Source organism: Larimichthys crocea, chromosome XV (assembly GCF_000972845.2).
Source record: "Larimichthys crocea isolate SSNF chromosome XV, L_crocea_2.0, whole genome shotgun sequence".
Taxonomy (NCBI): Eukaryota; Metazoa; Chordata; class Actinopteri; family Sciaenidae; genus Larimichthys; species Larimichthys crocea.
In genome coordinates this window covers 12,755,016-12,775,548 of record NC_040025.1, presented here as the reverse complement: position 1 = coordinate 12,775,548, position 20,533 = coordinate 12,755,016, and the positions used below count along the sequence as shown (strand labels likewise).

General features: G+C 41.7%; 1 protein-coding gene across 1 annotated transcript in view; it reads left to right on the top strand.

Moving 5' to 3' along the window:
• The window catches only part of xkr7b (XK, Kell blood group complex subunit-related family, member 7b), a 76,068-nt gene extending 56,191 nt beyond the window's left edge, over positions 1 to 19,877 (top strand). The window contains exons 2-4 of the mRNA XM_019266528.2: positions 8,953 to 9,152; positions 13,457 to 13,676; positions 14,516 to 19,877. Of these exons, the coding sequence (XP_019122073.2) occupies positions 8,953 to 9,152; positions 13,457 to 13,676; positions 14,516 to 15,323 (1,228 nt within the window). The 3' untranslated portion in view covers positions 15,324 to 19,877. The remainder of the gene's footprint in view (positions 1 to 8,952; positions 9,153 to 13,456; positions 13,677 to 14,515) is intronic.
• The last annotated feature ends 656 nt before the right edge of the window (positions 19,878 to 20,533 follow it).

Below are 20,533 nucleotides of genomic sequence, written 5' to 3'. Positions count from 1 at the left end.
TTGTGTCATGTGTGTTATGTTGAACGTATAGTGGCTGTAAACATCTGAAGACGCTTGGCTTGCTCTCTCTTGTAGAAGAGCTTTTATGTGGCTTCCCGGTTAAATAAAGGTTGCATATAAACAGGTTGCAGGTCAAAGGATTTAATGTGTGTATGTGCAGCAGTAAAACGATAATCAATTACAAAACATTGTAACTTCGGCTGTATAACCCAGAGGGAGCTGCCGGTCTGAGGAGAACACAGCACGTCCACCAGCCGCTTCTTATTTCTATATTTCTCAGTTATTGCACAACAGCTTTCAATGTGACTCAGCCAATCAGAAGCAGCACTGCGTGTTTCATAAGACATTTGATCACAGAGTGTGTACATGCATGTACACACACGCACACACACACGCAGAGGAAATAAATGCCGCTGATTGCTGGCGTGATAATGGGCAGGTTGAGAGTCTCTTCAGACGAGTGATGAAGGTTAAAGAGCTCTCTCTCTCTCTCTGTCTCCCGTTAACGGCTGAAAGATTTGCAGGAGATATAGAAATTTGCAGAGTCTGTGAGTCGAGCTAATAGATCAGCCGCTCGTTAACAAGCCTGGTGCTGGTACCAATTTATCACCGTGGAGACCGACGAGGGGGCGGGTCAGAAGTCTGGTGGAGTCTTTGATCAACTGCAGAGACGAGTTATTAATAAACACTTGTTTCCCGCTCTCCTTTCTCTCGACCACGGAGGGTTCACAGAAACATCACATCAGTGACGTCAGCGGCTGAGATGCAGGAAACATGCAGGGATGTCGTTAGTCTTGTAAGCAGAGGAAATGAAAATCAATCATTAGGAAATGATTGATTGAAACAGCCTCCTTGCGCCAGCTATCCACTTCCATTATCATCGTAGTTATTATCGGTCTCATTTGTTCCTTCAGGTAAACAAATCATTAATTACCGCTGACTCTAATATCTGTTTCCTGACCTTTTGTTTATTGCCTCTCGCTGTGTCCTGGACGTGCGTCTGCTGATCAATTTCAAGTCAATGAGCCGTAATGATGTGAAATTTAAGGCCTGTGAATTGATGTCACAGCGGTGACAATAGTTATTTAGATAATGATCATGAATATGAATCTGAAATGCCCTCGAGTCATCAGTCTCAGAGTGACGTTTAATAGTTTGGATGATGACTTTTTTAACATGTAATAGACTAACCAGTTCATGGTACTTTGGTCACTTTTATCTGAACATCTCGTTTCAAACCCATCGCCATTAATCTGCTGCTGGTTTTGTTCAAAGGTGTTGAGGTCAGAACTCTTTTCAGGCCAGTCGAGTTCTCCCGCACCTTTTTCAAGCTTTCTTTTTGACAGAGACAGCTGAAGACGTGACAGGAATGTGGGGAGAGAGATGGGGAATGACATGAAGCAAAGGGCCACAGGTCGGACTTGAACCCTAGGCCACTGCGCCAAGGACCGAGCCTTTGTACATGGGGTAGATGCTCCACCAACCGAGCCAACCAACACCTAGTAGTGTCATGTTTAAGCAGGAAAGGATCTTCCCCAACCTGTTGCCACAATCTCAGAAGGATGCCATTGTATGCTGTAGCACTAAAGGACCAGCAGCGTGGTTGGTGTTTGCAACCAGAGACTGTATAAATCATGGAGTGTGAGTGGACCTGACGTGGAATTAGTGATAATGAAGCCGAGATTTAACTAGCTGTAATAATATATATTTCATTCGCGCTCACAGATGTTCACTGATGCTCATGATTGAAACAAGTTCTCTGGGGAACCTTTATCTTCATGCCTAAAAGAACCCAGTGTAACAAACAACAGACTCCTGATACAAACCGAGGTCTCAGCTACACAAGCAAGCGACTCAGTTTTTCTCAGGCCTACACCATTTTTACTCCTAAAACTACACCAGCTGCTGCTCTGTGGTTATTATGAATACAACCACCACCTCTGCTAAACCTGCCCCTGGTATTAGTACCTCTGCTACTTTTAGTAAAGTTTTAATCGTGTGAACTCGACCAGCTCCGGAAACTTCAACAGGTCGAACTTGTTGTTTTTTCCCCCGCGCTCGTCTTCTCGGCAGAACCTGGTTCAAGGTTTCGTTTCACTTTCAGCAAGTTCCACCGAGTTCAAATCTCAGTTAACTGTTTTCCTCTGCCTAAACTGAACATCTCAGCCATTTGATTTCTAGAACTTGGGAGGTACAAGGTCCGAGAGTAAACACTCCCTGACAGACATGAATCGCAGCATTAAAAAGTCCTTGAACAACAGGTCCGATTGTTCAACTCAACAAACCTGTTGCATTTAAATGTGAACTGTATTATTCCCACTTTAATGTATTTATTATTGTAAAATAACTCCTGAAGGACAAACACTGCATCAAAGTTACACAGTGCATGAAGTCCTGCAGTTTGACCACTTCTTTTTTTAACATAGTTTTACTGTTTACCTTCACGGCCTGTCAATGAAGTCAATTTTCATACACACCGGTGAACTAATGGAGCTGCAGCTCCAGAAAATAAACAGCAGTTAGCGGCATTCACACTACTACTCTTGTTATTTAGTGACGCGTTAGTCCAAGACCGGCCCAACCTGTGAGAGTAGCCACGCAACAAAAAACAAACTTCTTCATTAATGTCCGTTTGGAGCCAAGCTGAAGTTCAGTAACTGTTAAGTTGGGACTAATTTCTAATTTCTATGAACAGATCTGTCAGCAAGGGACCAAGATTTTCTGTTCTGGTTTCCACTTGTAGTTTGTTAGAACTGTGGAGAGCAAAAGAGGCGAAACACATCGGCCTCATTGGCAACGGTTTAGCTTTTTATTAGCTTCCTTAATAGTTGTCTGTATTCGACATAGACATCAGCTGAAATGTGTCTTTCTTGTCATTCGTGCATATCATGTTGCTGATTGGACTGCAGAGGAATCCTTGGTCCTGATATCCATCATGTGTTTTCCGGTTTATGGCTTAGACTTCCTCTAGAGTCTGTTATCTGAAGTCCAGAAACCTTGAAGACAGCCGATGATGAGTTCAGAAAGTCAGTCAGTAAATCACATGAAAGCCTGTCGCTCAAAGCTAAAATACATCAGGGGCTCTGCGTCCCTCCCACCCCTGAAGATAATGGATTGAGAAATGATTTCCTCCTCACCAAATCTACTCCAGCAATCATCCATCCAATAAGAAATCCCATTCGCCGGACACGAGCACCAATTAACTGACCGTCCAGAAGGTGTCGGCTCGAGAAGAAATCCCTGCAAACTGTTTCCACGGCGTCCTGATTGGTCTGCGCTAATGTCAAAAGTGCTGCCGCTGCTACTTCTGGTGACTTCAGTGAAATTACAAATCTCAGCCTGTGCCTCCTTTTTGCTGCCGATCGGCGAGTTTCATCCGTTGACCTGTAATATTCATCTAAAAGAGGTTTAAATGAAGTGTGTGTAACAGTTTAATTTCTGTGTGTGTGTGTGTGAGTCTCTCTCCTTGCGTTCATTCTTGGCTCACCATCACACTTGGCAGCAATCTTCCAAGGCTACACACACACACACACACACACACACACACACACACACACACAAGCTCTTTTCACAAATGCTCAGGGTCTCAGCGGTCCAACTGTGGCCTTGTAGATAGTCGAGTTTTTGGCAGAGAGGAGAGGAAAGGAGAGGAGGACCAGTGGGAGGAGAGAAGGAGGAGGATAAAGAGGAATAGAAAGAATACAGGGGAGGAGGATAAGGGGAGTGATGGAGGTGGGAGTAGAGAGGAGGAGGAAGAGGAGAGGATTCATATAGATTTGATAGATTGGAAGCTGGAGGCAGAGGGAACGCCGGAGAGGAGGAGAACAAAATAAATTGGATGGAGAGAGAGGGCGAGAGAAAGAAATGAGAGAAAGACAATAGCTGCATGAAATTGGATTGAGAGAGAAACAAAATGAGAGATAACGCGCAAAGCAAAGGAGGCAGAAAAGGGGAGGAAGGGAGCAGAAGGAGGAGAGAACAATGAAGATAAATTGAGAGGAGGCTGAAAGAAAAAAAAAGAGGAGGATGAAAGAGACGCTGGACAAGTAAGACGGATGGAAAGACACGCACAGAAAGGAAGGTGGAGGAGTGGAAGAGTGTTAAAACACAAAAAAGAAAACAGTAAATCGGGATGTGAACAGGACAGAAAACGAATGAAAGAAAGCGCCTGCAGCTGTGAGGCTGAATGCTCAGATCAGCATGTGGCACTGAGCAGGTATATGGACCTTCTCCATCTTCACTGTGTTACAATGCTAATATTTGTTAATCAGCAAGATACACCTGAGGCTAGTGGACATGTCATTAGTTCTGCAGTATCGGAAATGGCTGGAAGAAACTAATTACAGCTCACGTTACTGTGATTAAGTCATTTTTGGGGCAGGGGCTGTAATTTTACTCTAAAGTATTCATTACTCTGTGTAATCTCATTTGAATTCCATCCAAACATTTCATCGTTGCAGTTTTGTAGTCGACCACCAGGAACCTACAGGAGGTGGAGGTGGCAGATGTCCGTCCACCATGAGCCGGGTCCTGCTCGAGGTTTCAGTTCTTCCAGGCCACTGTGGCGCTCATGTTGAATCTCTATGAATAATATTATAAAGAGTACAGTCCAGACCTGCTCTCTATGGAAAGTGTCATGAGATAATTATTGATTTGGTTCTATAGAAATAAAATTGAATTCCTTCCACGCCCGTGTTCAGCTCCACAGTCCGCTAACGATCTGCAGAGTCGTTTCAGCATCTGTCATATTTTGTCCTCATGCCGTGAGCAAAACACGCCGCAGACCAGCGAACACTGTGATCAAAGACACTTTTTTTTTTTTTGAGAGGTGACCACACTGACCAGAACAGCAGGAGTTCAGAGTAATTTAGGTGCTGAAGATTTGGAGAAACAGAAATCAAACGGACAGATTTGGCTTCTGGCTGGCTGGTTTGTTCGCAGTGCACTGGGAGACATTCACACTAATTGCATGTGTTCAAAAAACCAAATGTTCAAAAACATTTTAGTCGCTTTTACCAGACAAAATTCCTCATTTATCTGAATATTTGTTTAGAAAAGAAGCAGCCTTAGTTTGATCAATTCAAACCTTTTTTATCATCTGATGTTACCACATATGATGCTTTCTTTGTGGCTCTCCTGCTATTGATTATGTGTTCAATGCTGTTACTCACAACTGTAATACTTAAAGAATACTTATCATAGAAGTTTTTACCCCCAGAATCTACTGGGCGTGGTCACCGCAGTGATACGCAGCCGTTCTAGTCAATGTTGCAAACCCCACCGGCTCCGCCAGGGTCCAGTTCAGAGGCGGGCCTCCGCTCGGCTACGTGTTGAATACGTGGCTGTTCTAGTTTTGATGCTGCCCGCGCCAATTTACACAGAGCTGCTCGAGCTGACAGGAAGCCAGACACAGAAACAAAATAGAGGGCTAGTGGATTTTCAAAATAAAACACCACATGCAAACTTTCGGTCGTAAAAACAGACAAAATATGAACTACGTAGCATATTTGCACATGTAGAAGCATATTTAAAAGAACATGAACCAGGAAAACGACCAAATCTGAGCAAGTAAACAAAGCTTCTGAAACGCTCCCGGTGGAGTTTGAGGTCACGTGCAGGACGGACCAAAACAGCGTCACAGCCACAACGTGACAAAGACGTGCCCGGTCTTTTACTTGTAATGTAACTGTACTTCTATTCAAATACACATTTTCAGTACTCTTTCCACAACTGTGATTGGACAAGTTAAATTCTCCCCAGATGATGGTTACATGTAAATTCTATATATATATATATATATAATCCATCCTGAGGATGACGTGAACGTCTGTACAACATGTAGAAACAACAACATCTGGATTAAAGTGACTGACCCTCCAACACCCCTGGAAAACAAAGAAAACCAGCAGAAAATGGAAAGATGATAATAAAGGATGAAAGGATAAATAAAGAGACGTTAAAGAGATAAAGGAGTGAAAGAGTGAGAGAGAGAGAGAGAGAGAGAGAGAGAGAGAGAGACATAAGGACTGAATGGAGGACTGCTGGCTCTGCTTGGACAGCAAATTATTTGCAGAGCTACAGATTTCCAGGCTGCCTCGTTGGCCTTCCTGCCTGTCTGTCACTTCGTGTGTGTGTGTGTGTGTGTGTGTGTGTGTGTGTGTGTGTGTACGTGCGTGTGTGTGTGAGAGAGGACGTGCATGAGATGTATGTGTGTAGGACTCTTGTTTGTTTGAGTGTGTGCGTCTACTACATACACAAGAGTATCTGCGATTGTCTGTATTTTGCAGGCTTGAACATAGTCATATATGCTGACGTGTGTGTGTGTGTGTGTGTGTGTGTGTGTGTGTGTGTGTGTGTGTGTGTGTGTGTGTGTGTGTGTGTGTGTTGTGAGTTATTTTTACCCCTCTATTTAAAATCTGCTTGGGGATGCAGAAGCGCAGGAAGTGAGTGTCGTCTCACTTTTCCTCCAGCAAGCTTCGTTTCTCCTCCACAACCCGTCCGTCCTGCTCCACGACCGCTCCTGTCTGCCATCCTCTGCTCCCATGACGTCATATTTTTAAGCCATCGGTCTGAGGCGTGACCCCTTAGAGGGAAAAGAAAATAGAATATAATATCTATAAGTATGTTTTCGTTCATGTAGATCATCTGCAGATTCCAGAACAGACAAACCAAACACAAGTTTTGAGCCACCCTCACACAGTTGAAATGGAGGGTGAGGCGAGCAGTATTCATTCGGTTGCAATGTAGAGCCTCGCCTCTAGATCATGTAAAAAAGAGGCCTTGTCTATGGGCGTCACACATTATCACCTGGAGGTAGTTATCAGCAGTTTTCCCTTTAATATTGTTTCATTTAACCTTTCAAAGGGCACTCATTGAAATACTTTGATAACACTATGTAGTGTTATTGGTGGATATAAAAGACATTATTTCTTTTTTGACTTTTTTAAAAAGTTTCAGTTTTAGGCTGCAGATCAGAGAAGTTAACGGTCATTCGCCAGAACATTTACTTCCAAATTAACAATCAGACATAATTCTTACAGAACTAATAACACAAAATATTACAAACGTGATATAGTGCAAAACATGTTGCCAAAAAATGTTGGGTTAGGGTTAGAGTAGGAGCCATCAGAGGTGATGTAACCTGACTTTCGCTAATTGGCTGGAGAAAGCTCCTTCACTGAGAGACGTGGGGTAAAAAGAGGTTAAAGGATTTTTAGGTTCCAGAATGTAGAAGAAAGAAAAAAACAAACTGAGAATTTATAAAATTTATAAGTGTATAAAAACTCACTGCTGTTAAGAAAAAAACGAATATCCTTCAGTATAGATTCATGTTTTTAATGCAGCACACATTCATTGTTGGCTTTCATCCTTGCTCCTTATTTATTTGTATTAAAGATGTTGAAATATCTGAATTATTGCAGTTGTGTGTTGATAAAGTTGTTCTTAAACTGCTGAACTATTTGCAGTTTGTCACAAAGTGGTGAACTCCCTCCTCCGTCCTTACTTGTGAATGACAAGAACTGCCCTTTCATACCTCTTACCAAAGAAGCTGTTCGCCTGTGGAAGGCGTTTTTCGAGTCTTTCGCTGCTCCTGTTCAAACTTTGTTGCAGGCATCTTCTCAGTGTACAGCAGCAGGTGAAAGAACAGTCCTGCCCTCCGTCCCATCACATCAATATTTGTCAAAAAAAACACAAGGATGCTCTCCGTCGGGTACCAGTTGATCCGCTGCAACCTGACGACCAAAAAAAGAAATAAAAGCACGTCAGAGCTAAACAGTGACAAGGTGAGGGTAAAGATGTTTCCCTGGAGGAACACACAACACCTCCGTGGTGTTTGTTTTCCTCCCAGGAGCACGGCGCGCTTCACATTTTCTCCTGGAGGATGTCATTTCGATTTTTTTTTTACTACCTGTTTGTGTTTACACCTGTGGATACTGCTGCTTCTGAAATATTCAGGCAAAACTGAGCATTAAGCTCAGTGTGAACAAAAAGCCTCCTGACTCCTGAATAAATCATTACTGCCTGTATATACATAAAGTATTCTTTATTATAAGTTAGAGTGTGCACACTTAACGTTACTGAAAAATGAGAGAAACAAATATTGTTTAACATCCAAGAAAACTATGTTTGGTACTATTATTCGCCACCATTCTTTTAAAGGGGCAGTTAGGACTGGGGTACTATAAGACACAGACGTCGTATCCATAACGTCACACACAGGTTTCTGACCAGCCGTTGTGAAATTCAGTGTGGTGCCTCCAACCGGCCCCCACTAACCCAAAATTTGGCAAAGAGTTGGAGCTGAATGACGCCTGGTTTCTCAAACAAGCCACCTGTAACAGCACCCACCTGTCAATCAAAGTGTCCACGCTCTTAATCCTGCATAACTTTAAGCCTTAATATAATGTGAACAGGTGAGTTGTATATAAATTCACCCTCAGTACAGTTGTCATGAACGGGGAAATTAGCTACAGAGACCAAAACTGTTTTTTGTACCAGGCTGTAAACATGTTTATTTCTGCTGTCTAACATGGGGACTTATGGAGACTGACTCACTTCTGGAGCCAGCCTCAAGTGGACGTTAGAGGAACTGCAGTTTGTGGCATTTCCGCATTGGCTTCACTTCACTTCACTGGAGGTTGCTGCGTGGTTGCACTGCAGTTGTTGACACCTATGATCAATGATAACGTCATTGTTTTCTGAACATCCTTATATGGTTGCCAGTGGCCTTTTTAGTTCAGCAGATTATTTGGAATTTTGTACGTATGATTTGATATTTGTCAGAGTTTTTTTGTGCCTGAAGAAGAACTCATGAAACAAACATCATGGGATCAAAGAATATTGTGCAGCTTTCTACATTTCGCCAATAAAAATCTCATTAAAGACACAGGAATGATAAAAGGAAGATTAAGCATCACTATTCTAAACATATTGTCTGTCTCTCACTCTCAGGTACATCCACGCCCTCTACCTGGGCGCCCAGAGCCGCTGGCACAGCGACGGGCCCCGCCGTCACTTCCACTGGCGGCTGATGTTTGAGAGCGCTGACATCACCATGCTCCGCCTGCTGGAAGCCTTCCTGAAGTCGGCTCCGCAGCTCGTCCTCCAGCTGAGCATCATGATCCACGGAAACACCGTCCTCCCTCTGCAGGGTGAGTGAGGCGCAGTTTAAAACTGCAGCAGATCTAATAATCCGGCTTGTTTAGACTACGGTAGGCACAGCGGGTCAGAGTTGAAGATTTCTTTCATGACGTCGTGTTTCCAGATCCAAGCAGTGAACCTTTTGAGGACAATGTTGTTATTATTGATTAAAAGTATTAAAATAACTGTAGCATGGCTGAATTATCCTCTAAGAAAACTGATGAAGATCTATTTTTATTGGACTTTATTAGATTTTATCAGCCATAATTTCTGATTGTTAGAAAGGTTTCTGCGGAGAGAGAGTACGGTTTAATGAAGGATGTGTGTGTGTGTGTGTGTGTGTGTGTGTGTGTGTGTGTGTGTGTGTTGAGGGCAGATATCAGTAGAAGACTCTATGCTTTATTCATGCACCTCTTACAACAAGCAGATTGGCCTTTGATGAATAAAACAAAACATACTGTATTTTCTCTCTCCCTCAGTCTCTCTCTCTGTCTATATATATATATATATATATTATAGATTATATATATATATATTGTATATAAATATAAACATTTTTACAGACATACAAACATTGTACATTGTCAGCACTGGCAGCACAGAAGTCAAGTGTCACACATATTTGAATATCACAAAAACAAACATGGAACCAACGGAAAAGCTTCCAAACTAAGTGATGCAGGTTTTTTGTCCACTCGCTGTGTCTCAGATACTTTTGTTAGTACACTTCTGTGCACGCTATGGACTTCTTGATGCAGCACACTACTTTCAACTGGGTAGTGGACACCGGAAATCACGATGGCAACATTTTACCATTTTGCAACCAGAGCAGAGTGTTAACGCCAACATTTCATTGCCAAAATAGAAATATAAAGCATATGTACAACTTCTGTTGGTATATTGCAGTATTCACCAAAATCTCTTGGGCTCCAGCAGCTTCCTCAGGCACCGTTTTCACAATGCCGGTGGCTCTTTCCTTTCTGCTTTGTAGCCAAAATGGCAACCATTGAGCTCAACTTATTGACAGTCAGCATCTGAGTACTCACACTTGCTATTTTACATACAGTGCATTCAAAGGTATGTATGGAAGTATGCTACTTTAGAACAGCAACTGATCTGTGATAAATAGAAGTTTACTGTTTAGAACAATGTTGTTTGGATGTAGTTACTCTTTAGACAAACATTTTCACTTGTGGGAACCTCAAACAGCTTTTTGACGAAGTGAGGACCAGATGAAATGTGATTTAAAGTCCCCACATAGATACAAGTATCAGAGCGCACACACACACACATTTCTGTCTTATTTTGGCAACCTAGCGTCTGTTAATAAGCATTCATGTTTTTAAATGTGGGCACTTACATTATACAGCCCAGACTCTCCCACACAGCCCACATCACCTCAGTGCTGATATGGCACATTGATTAATCCATCAGCCAATCAATCAAATTAAACAACTATCAGCGCTGCCAATTAATCATTCAAGTCATCTGTTAAGTACAAATCCTAAACATTTGCTCGTTCCAGTTTCTGCAAATGCTGGGATTTGCTGGGCTTGCCAAGCATAACAAACTGCATCTGTCTCTTTCTACCCATAATCCCCTTTGTTTTGAGTTCATTTCTTGCATAGCTGCTTTGTTTTGTTTTTTTCTCAAGCTGTATTCCAGGAAGCTTCTCATGTCTGACTTGTAAACTCAGGTGGGGTTTATGTAGACAGCGAATACATCCAGTAAAGGATGTTCTAATAATAAAAACTCATTGTGTAACTTTTCTGCTATAACATATTGACTTGTAATGAGGCGAATGGAGTCTCTGTCAGTCCCATTCTGCATCCCGTACTTCTGTTCTTGCACTATGTAGCTTTGTGTTCTGGGTACAAACACCCACGACAAGTGCTGTGAAATGTTGAAATGAGCTGCTCTTAGCTCTTGTAATGTTCAGTTTTTAGCCGGGCTGCATGAACTGTGAGCTCAGAGCACCGGAGTGTTAGTCTTTGTACTACGGGCGTTTGGGAAGAGGAGGTTTCCAAGCTGGGGTGCAGGGGAATGTTGAAGGGGAGCTGGGATGTAATGCCAGAATGGGAGCTGGTCAGCGGAGCAATGTAACTGCGCTCAGCAGCCTCTATGGACATAATGGCAATGGAAAAAGGAGAGAGTGACCCAAAAAGAAGCCGTCAAAGTAAATCTGGGACTGACTTTTAGTGGTTGGAGAGAGCTTGGTGAAATAAAAGTCTGAAAGACAGACGCCGAGCTGGGCTGACTGCTGCTGGACTAGTCAGTAATATTAGTTGCTGCTGTGTTGTGTTATTGACCTTGTTGATGTTTGTTTGTTAGCAATATTTCTACACACTGGACCTTTAAAACATCCCGAGAAACTTCTCCAAAAACACTCCTACAGCATTATCTGCTTCTTCATTGTTCATCCATATGCTCATTATGGATGCAATAGTTTGCAGAAAAAAGCATTGGCAGTGATAATTTGCTTATGGGGCTTCAAGGACATCAGTACCATGACAGAGCAGTCGTGAATCACGCCATGTTTTTCTACGGCTATAAATGTTTATGAACATACTGGTCGTACTGATGAATAAGAGAGGAGCAGATTTTGCTGCATTAGGAGTATGCTGCATTGTTTTGCTTCTCTTTTGTGAAAATAATAATTTATTTATCCAGCACTTTTCTAAACAGTTAGACAATGCTTTATAACAAAGAGCCCAAAACAGGCCACAAGTAGTACAATGAAACACAAAATAAACAACAAGGAAAGACAGGCTTGAATACGGAGGCGAGAAATGACTTGACAAAATGGCTAAAATAAGTGGGAGCCAAATTGATTGAAATCAGTGTACGCTGTGCGATGAAAGTTTGATTTCAGAAGTGATGACGCAGACACAGATTGTTACAAGTAGATCAATCCAGAGTATCTTTGGCTTAACATAAATCACCCCAGGTCATTAGCTTTGACACTGGAAAGCTATGAAGCCTGTGCTTGAGGTTGCCTGACCAGTGGTGTAAGGTAGTTACCACGGGCGCAGTGGATGATGAAGCCTTGCAACTTTAACATATCTTGACATCGACATGCACATTACTCAACAAACATCCATGCATATCTGAACATGTGTATTTCTGGGGTGGAAATCTGAATCATTCGCAATGAGTAAAACATTGTTGGAGGGCCTGTTCTTGCCACGGGCACCAGTACAACTGCACTGCCTACAGTGTCCATATGTCTGATTACATATATGTTGAGGGCCTAGCCTACTTGACAGTGCTGTAGTGAGTGTAGCTTTATTGGAAGTATAGCTGCATGTCATCAGCATAGAAATTATATGAAATAACATGGCAGCAAATAATCTCACCAAGATGCAAATGGAAAGAGAATAAAACAGGACCCAGTATTGACTCTTGGGGTACTCCAAACCTAATCACAGCTTGTCAGCCATGCTTGTCTACATACCTAATTGTGTGTTAAGGCAATTCCAGTGTTTCTAACCCAATGTCTATCACGTCAAATACTGCACTTAAATCTACAGTTATAAGACTCAAACAAAGAACATGTCGACAACTGTTATGACTGACTTAATTTAAGGTATCCACAGCCACTGTTTTCCATTTGTGAGACGACTGCAAACTATTTGCAACTATCGGTAAAGAAAAAGTTACTATCTATAATGCAAAAGTCAGTCCAGCTCTTTCTCTATGCTCAAATTTTAATGCCTTCTCAGTATGATTCATGGCTAATTTGAGACAAGACTGCATGATTAACACACATGAATGTTTAATGTGTTAAACTGTGCTCAGGGCAGCTCACGGCAGGCTTCGCAATTACGTGTGCAGGCTAATGATCATTTTACTTCAGTAGAAACTTGTTCAGGCCCATTTGAATGCGTGAGGAGGGAAAGAAACTCACATTATTCAGTGTGTTTGTCGGTAATGGCTTGCTGGTAGCACTAACATCTAGTAGTAGTACTCAGAAGTTGTTTTCCCATAGTGTGATTTTTGCTGATTTATCTTAGTACCTGCCAAATGTGGTACTGGTCTTGAAATTTAATACTGGGCACATTATAAGTATTGCTTTATCATTGATGTGAGTGGAGAGCCTATTAATTGATTCCATGTTGGAGGCAGTTAATCTGAGAAATACTCGTGTTTACTGTCAGTGTATTGTATGTATTTGTTAGAATTGCTTTGATTTTATGCTTTTCTGACAGTTATCTCCCTTTCTATTTTTAATTTCTTCGCTTTACCCATCATTACCCAAATGTCTTTCTGTTTGTGTCACCCTCCTCCCAAACTCTTATTTTCTCTCTCTCTCCAGGTCTCTCTGCCTCTGCCTCCCTGGTCTCCCTGGCCTGGATGATTGCCTCCTACCAGAAGGTTCTGCGAGACTCCCGCGACGACAAGCTGCCCATGTCCTACAAGGCCGTCATTACCCAGATGCTGTGGCACTTCTTCACCATCGGGGCGAGGACTGTGGCCTTCGCCCTCTTTGCTTCTGTCTTCCAGCTTTACTTCGGCATATTCATCGTCAGCCACTGGTGCGCCATATGTGACCTGAGGGAAAGAGTCTGGGTTCACAATGAGGGGCTTAGCATTTGGCACTTTAGAAAATGATTAATTATGATGAGTTTGTTAATAGTTATCAGGAGAAAACTCAAGGTCCTTTCTCTCAATTCTAGTTAGTGTAGTACAAGCCCAAACCATTGACCTGCTGCATTTACAACTAACATTTAATGAGTAGATCAGATTCCCCAACAGAAAGAGATGATAAATTATTCACACATCCCCCAATTAAAGCCTTTAACAAAGCCCATACAACAATGTATTTCCCTGTATAATACTGCAAACGGCAATGTATTTTAGTTACAGCTTTCTTTAGCAAATAGTAAGTAAACACTGTAAATATACTCCCTTTAACCATAAGCCTTCTAATCAGCTCATTCGCGCTCATTAACCGTATTAAATCACAACAGTGGGGTTAAACAAAACAGCTTTCCCTGCACTTTGCATGTTCTTTTCCTCAAGGAGGAACACTTAGTTGCAGCCAATTTATAAATTTCCTCCCCCATTCTTTGTGATTATTTATAGTTTTATTAAAATTAGTGCTGAGAGAATGTGTTCTCCTGTAAGCAGAGTGCAAAGTGTCATTTTAATTTAACTTTGATCCCTTCCTGTAGGAAAAGCACATGAATTTTACATGTGCAGATTCACATGTGAAACATGTAGAACACATGATTTGCACATGGGAAACGTGGTTTTGGAACATTTTGTGTTAAGCCCTTGTCAGTTCCCATGTGTCATGATTTCCACATGTGCTCCAGATGTTGTAGATAGATGTGTTGTTGTACTGTTGCTAACAATATTGTTTGTCTTTCAGGTGTGTCATGACCTTTTGGATCATCCAAGGTGAGACCGACTTCTGCATGTCCAAGTGGGAGGAAATCATCTACAACATGGTTGTGGGTATCATCTACATCTTCTGCTGGTTCAATGTCAAGGAGGGCCCCAGCCGCTTCCGTATGACCGTCTACTACTCTGTCACGCTGGCTGAGAACGTGGCACTCACGGCTGCCTGGTACACATACCGCGGCCCGCACACCTCCGACTCCTACGCCCTGGTGGTGGTGTGCTTGGTGGCTTGCAGCTTTGCCCTGGGAACCTTCTTCATGTTGGTGTACTACTGCTGGCTGCACCCTGACGGGCCTGTTCTGGGCTCCCAGTGGGGAGGATGTGTGGACGAGGGCGCGGTGGGAGGAGGAGGGGTGGCGGGAGTGATTGATGCTTGTCTCACCCCATCCCAAGGGTCCCAAACAGACATGGTGATTACCAGCCCTCCGAGAACTCTCCCTAGGACTAAAGACACAGGGGAGCCGGTTCCTGGGGAGCGAGAAAGGGACAGAGACAGGGACAGTTGCCTGCCTGTCTTCCAGGTACGTCCCTCCCCTTCCTCCTCTCCTGCACTCCTTCACAGGACCTCCTCCTCATCCCGTGCACAGGAGGGCCCCGTGATCCGGATCGACCTCCCGAGAAAACGATACCCGGCCTGGGATGCGCACTTTATCGATCGGCGCCTCCGCAAGACCATTCTGCTTCTGGAGACCACATCAGCCGTCAGCCCCAGGATACAGTACAGGAGTAGCATGATGGGCAGCAAAGAGGTATTAGAATACGAGACAACTGTCTAAGCCAACAGGGGCTCTTAAACTTAAAAGTGCAGTCTGGGACCAAGGCTCAGCCTGAGATCAGTTCTCATCCCAGGACTACCTACGCCAGAGAAGCATGGAAAGGTGACACAGAGTGTCAGGCAACTCTTTTAAGAACAAAAGGTTGTCAAAACTTGATTGTAAAATGTAAAGCGCAATCTGTGACCAAGGCTCTTCCCTTAGGGCGCGGTCCAGGAGTAAGTAGCATGAATGAGCCGTGGGAAGTAAATGGAGTAACACTGAACTGGGATAATCTTCATCTTTTCTCAAAGCTTGGAGGTGAGAAATTGAATCTCTCATCCTGGGACCGAGGAGTGTTAGATTTTGTTTCATCATGCATGGTCAGAACAAGACGTAAAAGGATTTGAGAGCAATGAAGTTGTGGAGTTTGAGATAACTGAGAAACAGTCTGATGCATGAACTCGAGCCTCGGACTCCGGAGAATCAACAGAGACTTACCAGGGAACTTTTAGAGACTTGGTTGCTAGAGTTTGCACAGGACATGCAATCATTTTGGTTTGGTAGCAAAAAAGACGCTGACAGAAAATAAATACAGCTTCAGTGATTTGCAGGTCGAAGGATACCTAAACGTCTGTAATAAAGCTGGGCTGAATTTGATTGAAAAGATTTCTGTTTAGAAACATAGGTTACATATCATAGGTTAGATTGGTGTTTAAACAGCACTTAAATTAGTATGTATATTTCAGTAAATATTATAGTAAAGCAGGACGTAACTACATGATGAAATAGACTAAAAATGTAACTCAATCTATAATGTAGATGTCTCACTTTTCAAACAAATCCAGTCCAGTTTTAATCGACATACAGATTTCTTTCTGCCTCCAAATCACCAATTCATTCACAGAGTATGCTTCATACTGTAAGAAATGTTATACATGCAGTTGACATTACAGCCGAGAGACAGAGAGGATTTCACATTTTTTATTTATTATGCCGTCATTCCTCCAAAAGGTTGCATGTCCTTCACAAACGTCGGTAACAGCCCTCTGTCCGTGGTGTCTAAAGACAAATGCAGTCTCATACTTTGGGCTCCAGTCTCATGAGAACACAAGGACCCATGAAATGTAGGATCACAAGTCTCACAGTTTAGGTCCAGATGGTTTTTGAAACTTAGGCCTGAGTGACAGGTGTTAACAGTACATCCATATGTGATACACAAACAGCCATAGCAAAAGTCCCAGTTTACATCCCAGCTGCTCCGTCACCCCTCGACCTGAAGGAGGACTTGTTTGGGGGAAAAAATCGATCAGGACTGGATGTAAGGATGTAAAGTGGATGACTTCTGCAATGGCTACCACCATATGGCATGCTGTAACTCACCACAAACAGGCCTGTGATGTACAGTTAAATAAATACAGATGTCAGATATAAGCTATTATAATAAGCTGTAGTTAGGTGATGAATGACTTTTGGGTGAAGAAGCTTCATTTACTCGTAAGAGTCTAAATGTTGTCCACTTTTCTTGGAACACATACCATGTAAAGGGTATGAAGGGTATCATGAGCAACCTCATTATGCTATGAAAACATTTTCCAGTGTTTGGGGAGAACAGTAGCTGACGAAAAATGTATTTTCATCACATGAACAAACCTTAAAGAATCCTAGAATGATATGGAGGAGTGTGAAAACACTAGGACACGTCCAGTAAGCGGTTAATGCGCAGAACTATAAATGCAAAGCAAAAGCAAATTGATAACAAGAGAAAAGATGCAAAGTGATATGATCAGCGATGGCTGCTGTTGCGTGTTACAGTTTCACGAAAGGTTGTTTACAAAATGAAACCATCAACAGGCCTTCTGATTCAAAGATATTTGCAGATTCAGGTTTGGATTGATGGGTGGCATCATCAGTAGAAAAAAAAGAAAAGTGAAATGGTATGGCTCCTTGTTAAACTGTTGTTGTGATGCCCTGAAGCACGGAGCTGCAACTCTGACAATTTCAGCCGAGCTGCCGGTATCAGACTTCAGAGGTCGAAGTTTAAACGCGGCAGCTCCCAGGTGTGAATGAGTGTTGCTATCAATTAGAGCAGCTGGATGCTGAGAAAGTCAAGCGTGGTCAGCAACAGTACCTGAAGGAAGGAAAGTTTAAAAAAAAACACACTAGCATCAAAGCTGACGTCTGTCCTCTCTCATATTACACAACAGATTTCGCTTCAGCAGTCAGTCTTTGAAGTTCTTTTCAAAGACTTTTTTTTTCAGCCTTTATGATTCGTCTGTGCATTTAAGGTGATCTGATTTGTTATGAAGTGGGAGTTCTTTCAGTCAATCAACATTTAAACCAGTGTTGTGATTGTTTTAGATAAAGGCAGCAGAAGGTGTTGACATTTTTAATCAATGCACTCAAAAGCATTTCTCTAAAAAAAAAGAAAAAAAAAAAAAAAAAAAAACATTGCATTGCGCTATGTAACCCTGATTCATCCCCCCAAAAAAAGCATGTTTGTCAAAACAGGTTTGAAGATGCATTTGAGACATTGTGCAGTGATAAAGGCTCCAAGTTTGGTTCTATTTTTGTTTTTGTACCTTAATAGCTGATTTATCCAAGAGTTTTACAACCCAACAAGCATTTAGAAGATGTTCAGGGAGGTCACCAATTCATGGTTGACTGACACGAACACAACAAAACACTAGGGCACATTAAAACTTGTGTCAGAAATCAAATGATCAACGACTAAAACCTAAATCTCAACCTTGATTTCGGCATTTGAAAGCTGATGCAGGTGGACATCAAAGTTTAACTCAAACAAACGTTTTTTATCCAGAGAACGCCGTTGAAACATGAACGAACCCAAAGAACGAAGAAAACAATCACTGTAGATCAGAGCAGTGTACTGTTTACTCTTTGGGGGGTAGTGAAGTCTTCAAAATTCAGTTCCCTGCTGCTGCTAACTGGGGCCAAGTAAAAAACATGTTTGTTGTTGCGGTATCCAGTTTTAATTATCATCTTTATGCTGATGATGCATGCGTATATTTCTGAGGCGTTGAAGGGACTCCAGCAGAAGTATTTCCAACCTCGTGTACTTTAGGTAAATGGGTAAAGCAATTTACCAGGAGCAGTTTATATACTTGCTTTTTCACAATGTGCTCACATAGATAAGCAGCATTATTCATACCTGCTTACTTTATGTCTACCTGTAGGGTCAAGAAATAGAAGGCAGATCAAGACAAGGCTAACGCCAGAACAGAGTCATACTTTACTGCTCATCTGTTTATACATCTTGCATTTTGGTGGGAAGAGCAATCAACGCTCCATCATGCACACACATATGTATTGTTAAAAGCAAGTATATAAGCACTCTGACCCTCACAAGGTTTGTGGTTGTATTCCCAATGAAGACACCAAGGGCAAAAATGTCAATATAAGCTCACTTTGGACATGTGTGTCTTCTCTGCAGGGAAAACCGCGGTGTCATTTTAACTCTGGTGGGCGGTAACGGAAAAATCAACAAATCAGGAATTTCAATTTTCAAATTAATATCGGTAAAAACTTGGTAATAGGAGTTGTATTATCCTGACAGTGTTGTGTCCTACCTGAACTTGTGGATGTTGGTACAGTGGTGACAGTCACTGCGATGTTAATGGTGCTGAAAACGACTCTGTGTCAACAATGATTATGTCATGTCGAACATGATAATGGCTAATGTACAGATAATGCATCAACCACCCAATCGTGGGCCGAGGGAGCGAGGCTTCGCTCTCTCCGATTGGGCAATGAGCCAGTCCTTTGTCGTCGAGGTAAAATAACAGTTAAAAGTGGTGCGCTGAATATATATATATATCAACTTGAACAAATCATGTTAAAAAGTAAACAGTGAGTTTAAAAACTCATATCATCTTTTATTAATTGATGCAAGTATTTATGTTTATTTATTTTTGTATTTGTTTTATATCTATTTATCTATTGTTTACTCACTCGGTGGCCATGTCTTTGGTATGACTCTTATATTAAGATGTAAAAACTGAAAATAGATTTTTTTTTACTCATTCTATATATCTGTATATATATACCAGCGTGGCGCTATACTAGGATGTGTGTATGTGTATGAGTACGTGTGCTTTGGTTTGTATGTATGTATTGTATGTACTGTATGTATGTCAGGATGTGCTCTAAGTTCTTTTGATAATGCTGCTTAAACATCCTCGGAGTGAACGAGCAGAAAAATAAAACCAGTGGTGAAAATATCTATGACGCTGTTAAAAAAGAACTCAACAAGCTGTGCTGATAACTGTAGATGGGAACAATACTGTAGTAAACATGGCTGAAACAGCCGTCCAAAATAAAGTGCTGCGCCTTGTGTTTTCTTTTACAGCATTCAACGTAGAAAGTTACTTTTTACACATATATTGTTCTAAAGTACAAAGTTACCTGTTGCGAAGATTTCCAGTTTGTTGTTTTATTCTACAGGAGAGGGAAATTTGTTACATATATTGCACAGTATGCGATGGCTGTACATGCTTTACTGATTTACATACTAAACACATAGAAAATTCACAATATGGTGCAGATCTATACATTAAACTGCCTAAGTGTATACTGCAGAAAATAAATCATTAAAAAAGAAGCGGTCAAAAAAATGAATTTTACAGTCAAAAGCCGTAAAATCAAACTATCATAATTCAGTCAAGGTTTTGCAGAGAAACTTTTATTATACAGATTTTCCATGAACTATTATCGAAAAACCTTCAATAAAGTGATGATACTAATAGTTCTATGGGGAAAGTTCTTTTACCGAGTTTCCCTGAGTTTAAGCTTTTACAACACTCGTCACATTCACCTTGAAACCATCTGAAACGGACCGCTCTTCACAATGAGTACTTTTATTTTTGATACTCAATGAACTTTACTGCTCAAACTGATGTCCAATTTAAATAATGGTAATGATGTACCGCAACTCGCTCACATGCCGGATGAAGCACTAAATGGTCAGTGCTTTGTCTTGGGCTAAATGCCGATTAAGTAAGTTGTGTCTCAAGCTTCAAGACAATAACAAAGACCCTGATTGCTCCTTAATCTTATCAACATGTTGGAGTCGTTGGAGTTATGAAAAGAACCTTGCTACAAGTGGAGTTGTATCTTCTAAATTAGTGTATATAAATTAACATTTATAAACTTATGACAGAATTTGAAGCCCTCTGATTGGTTATTTCTTACCATGTGTGGCGCCTCTGCGTGTT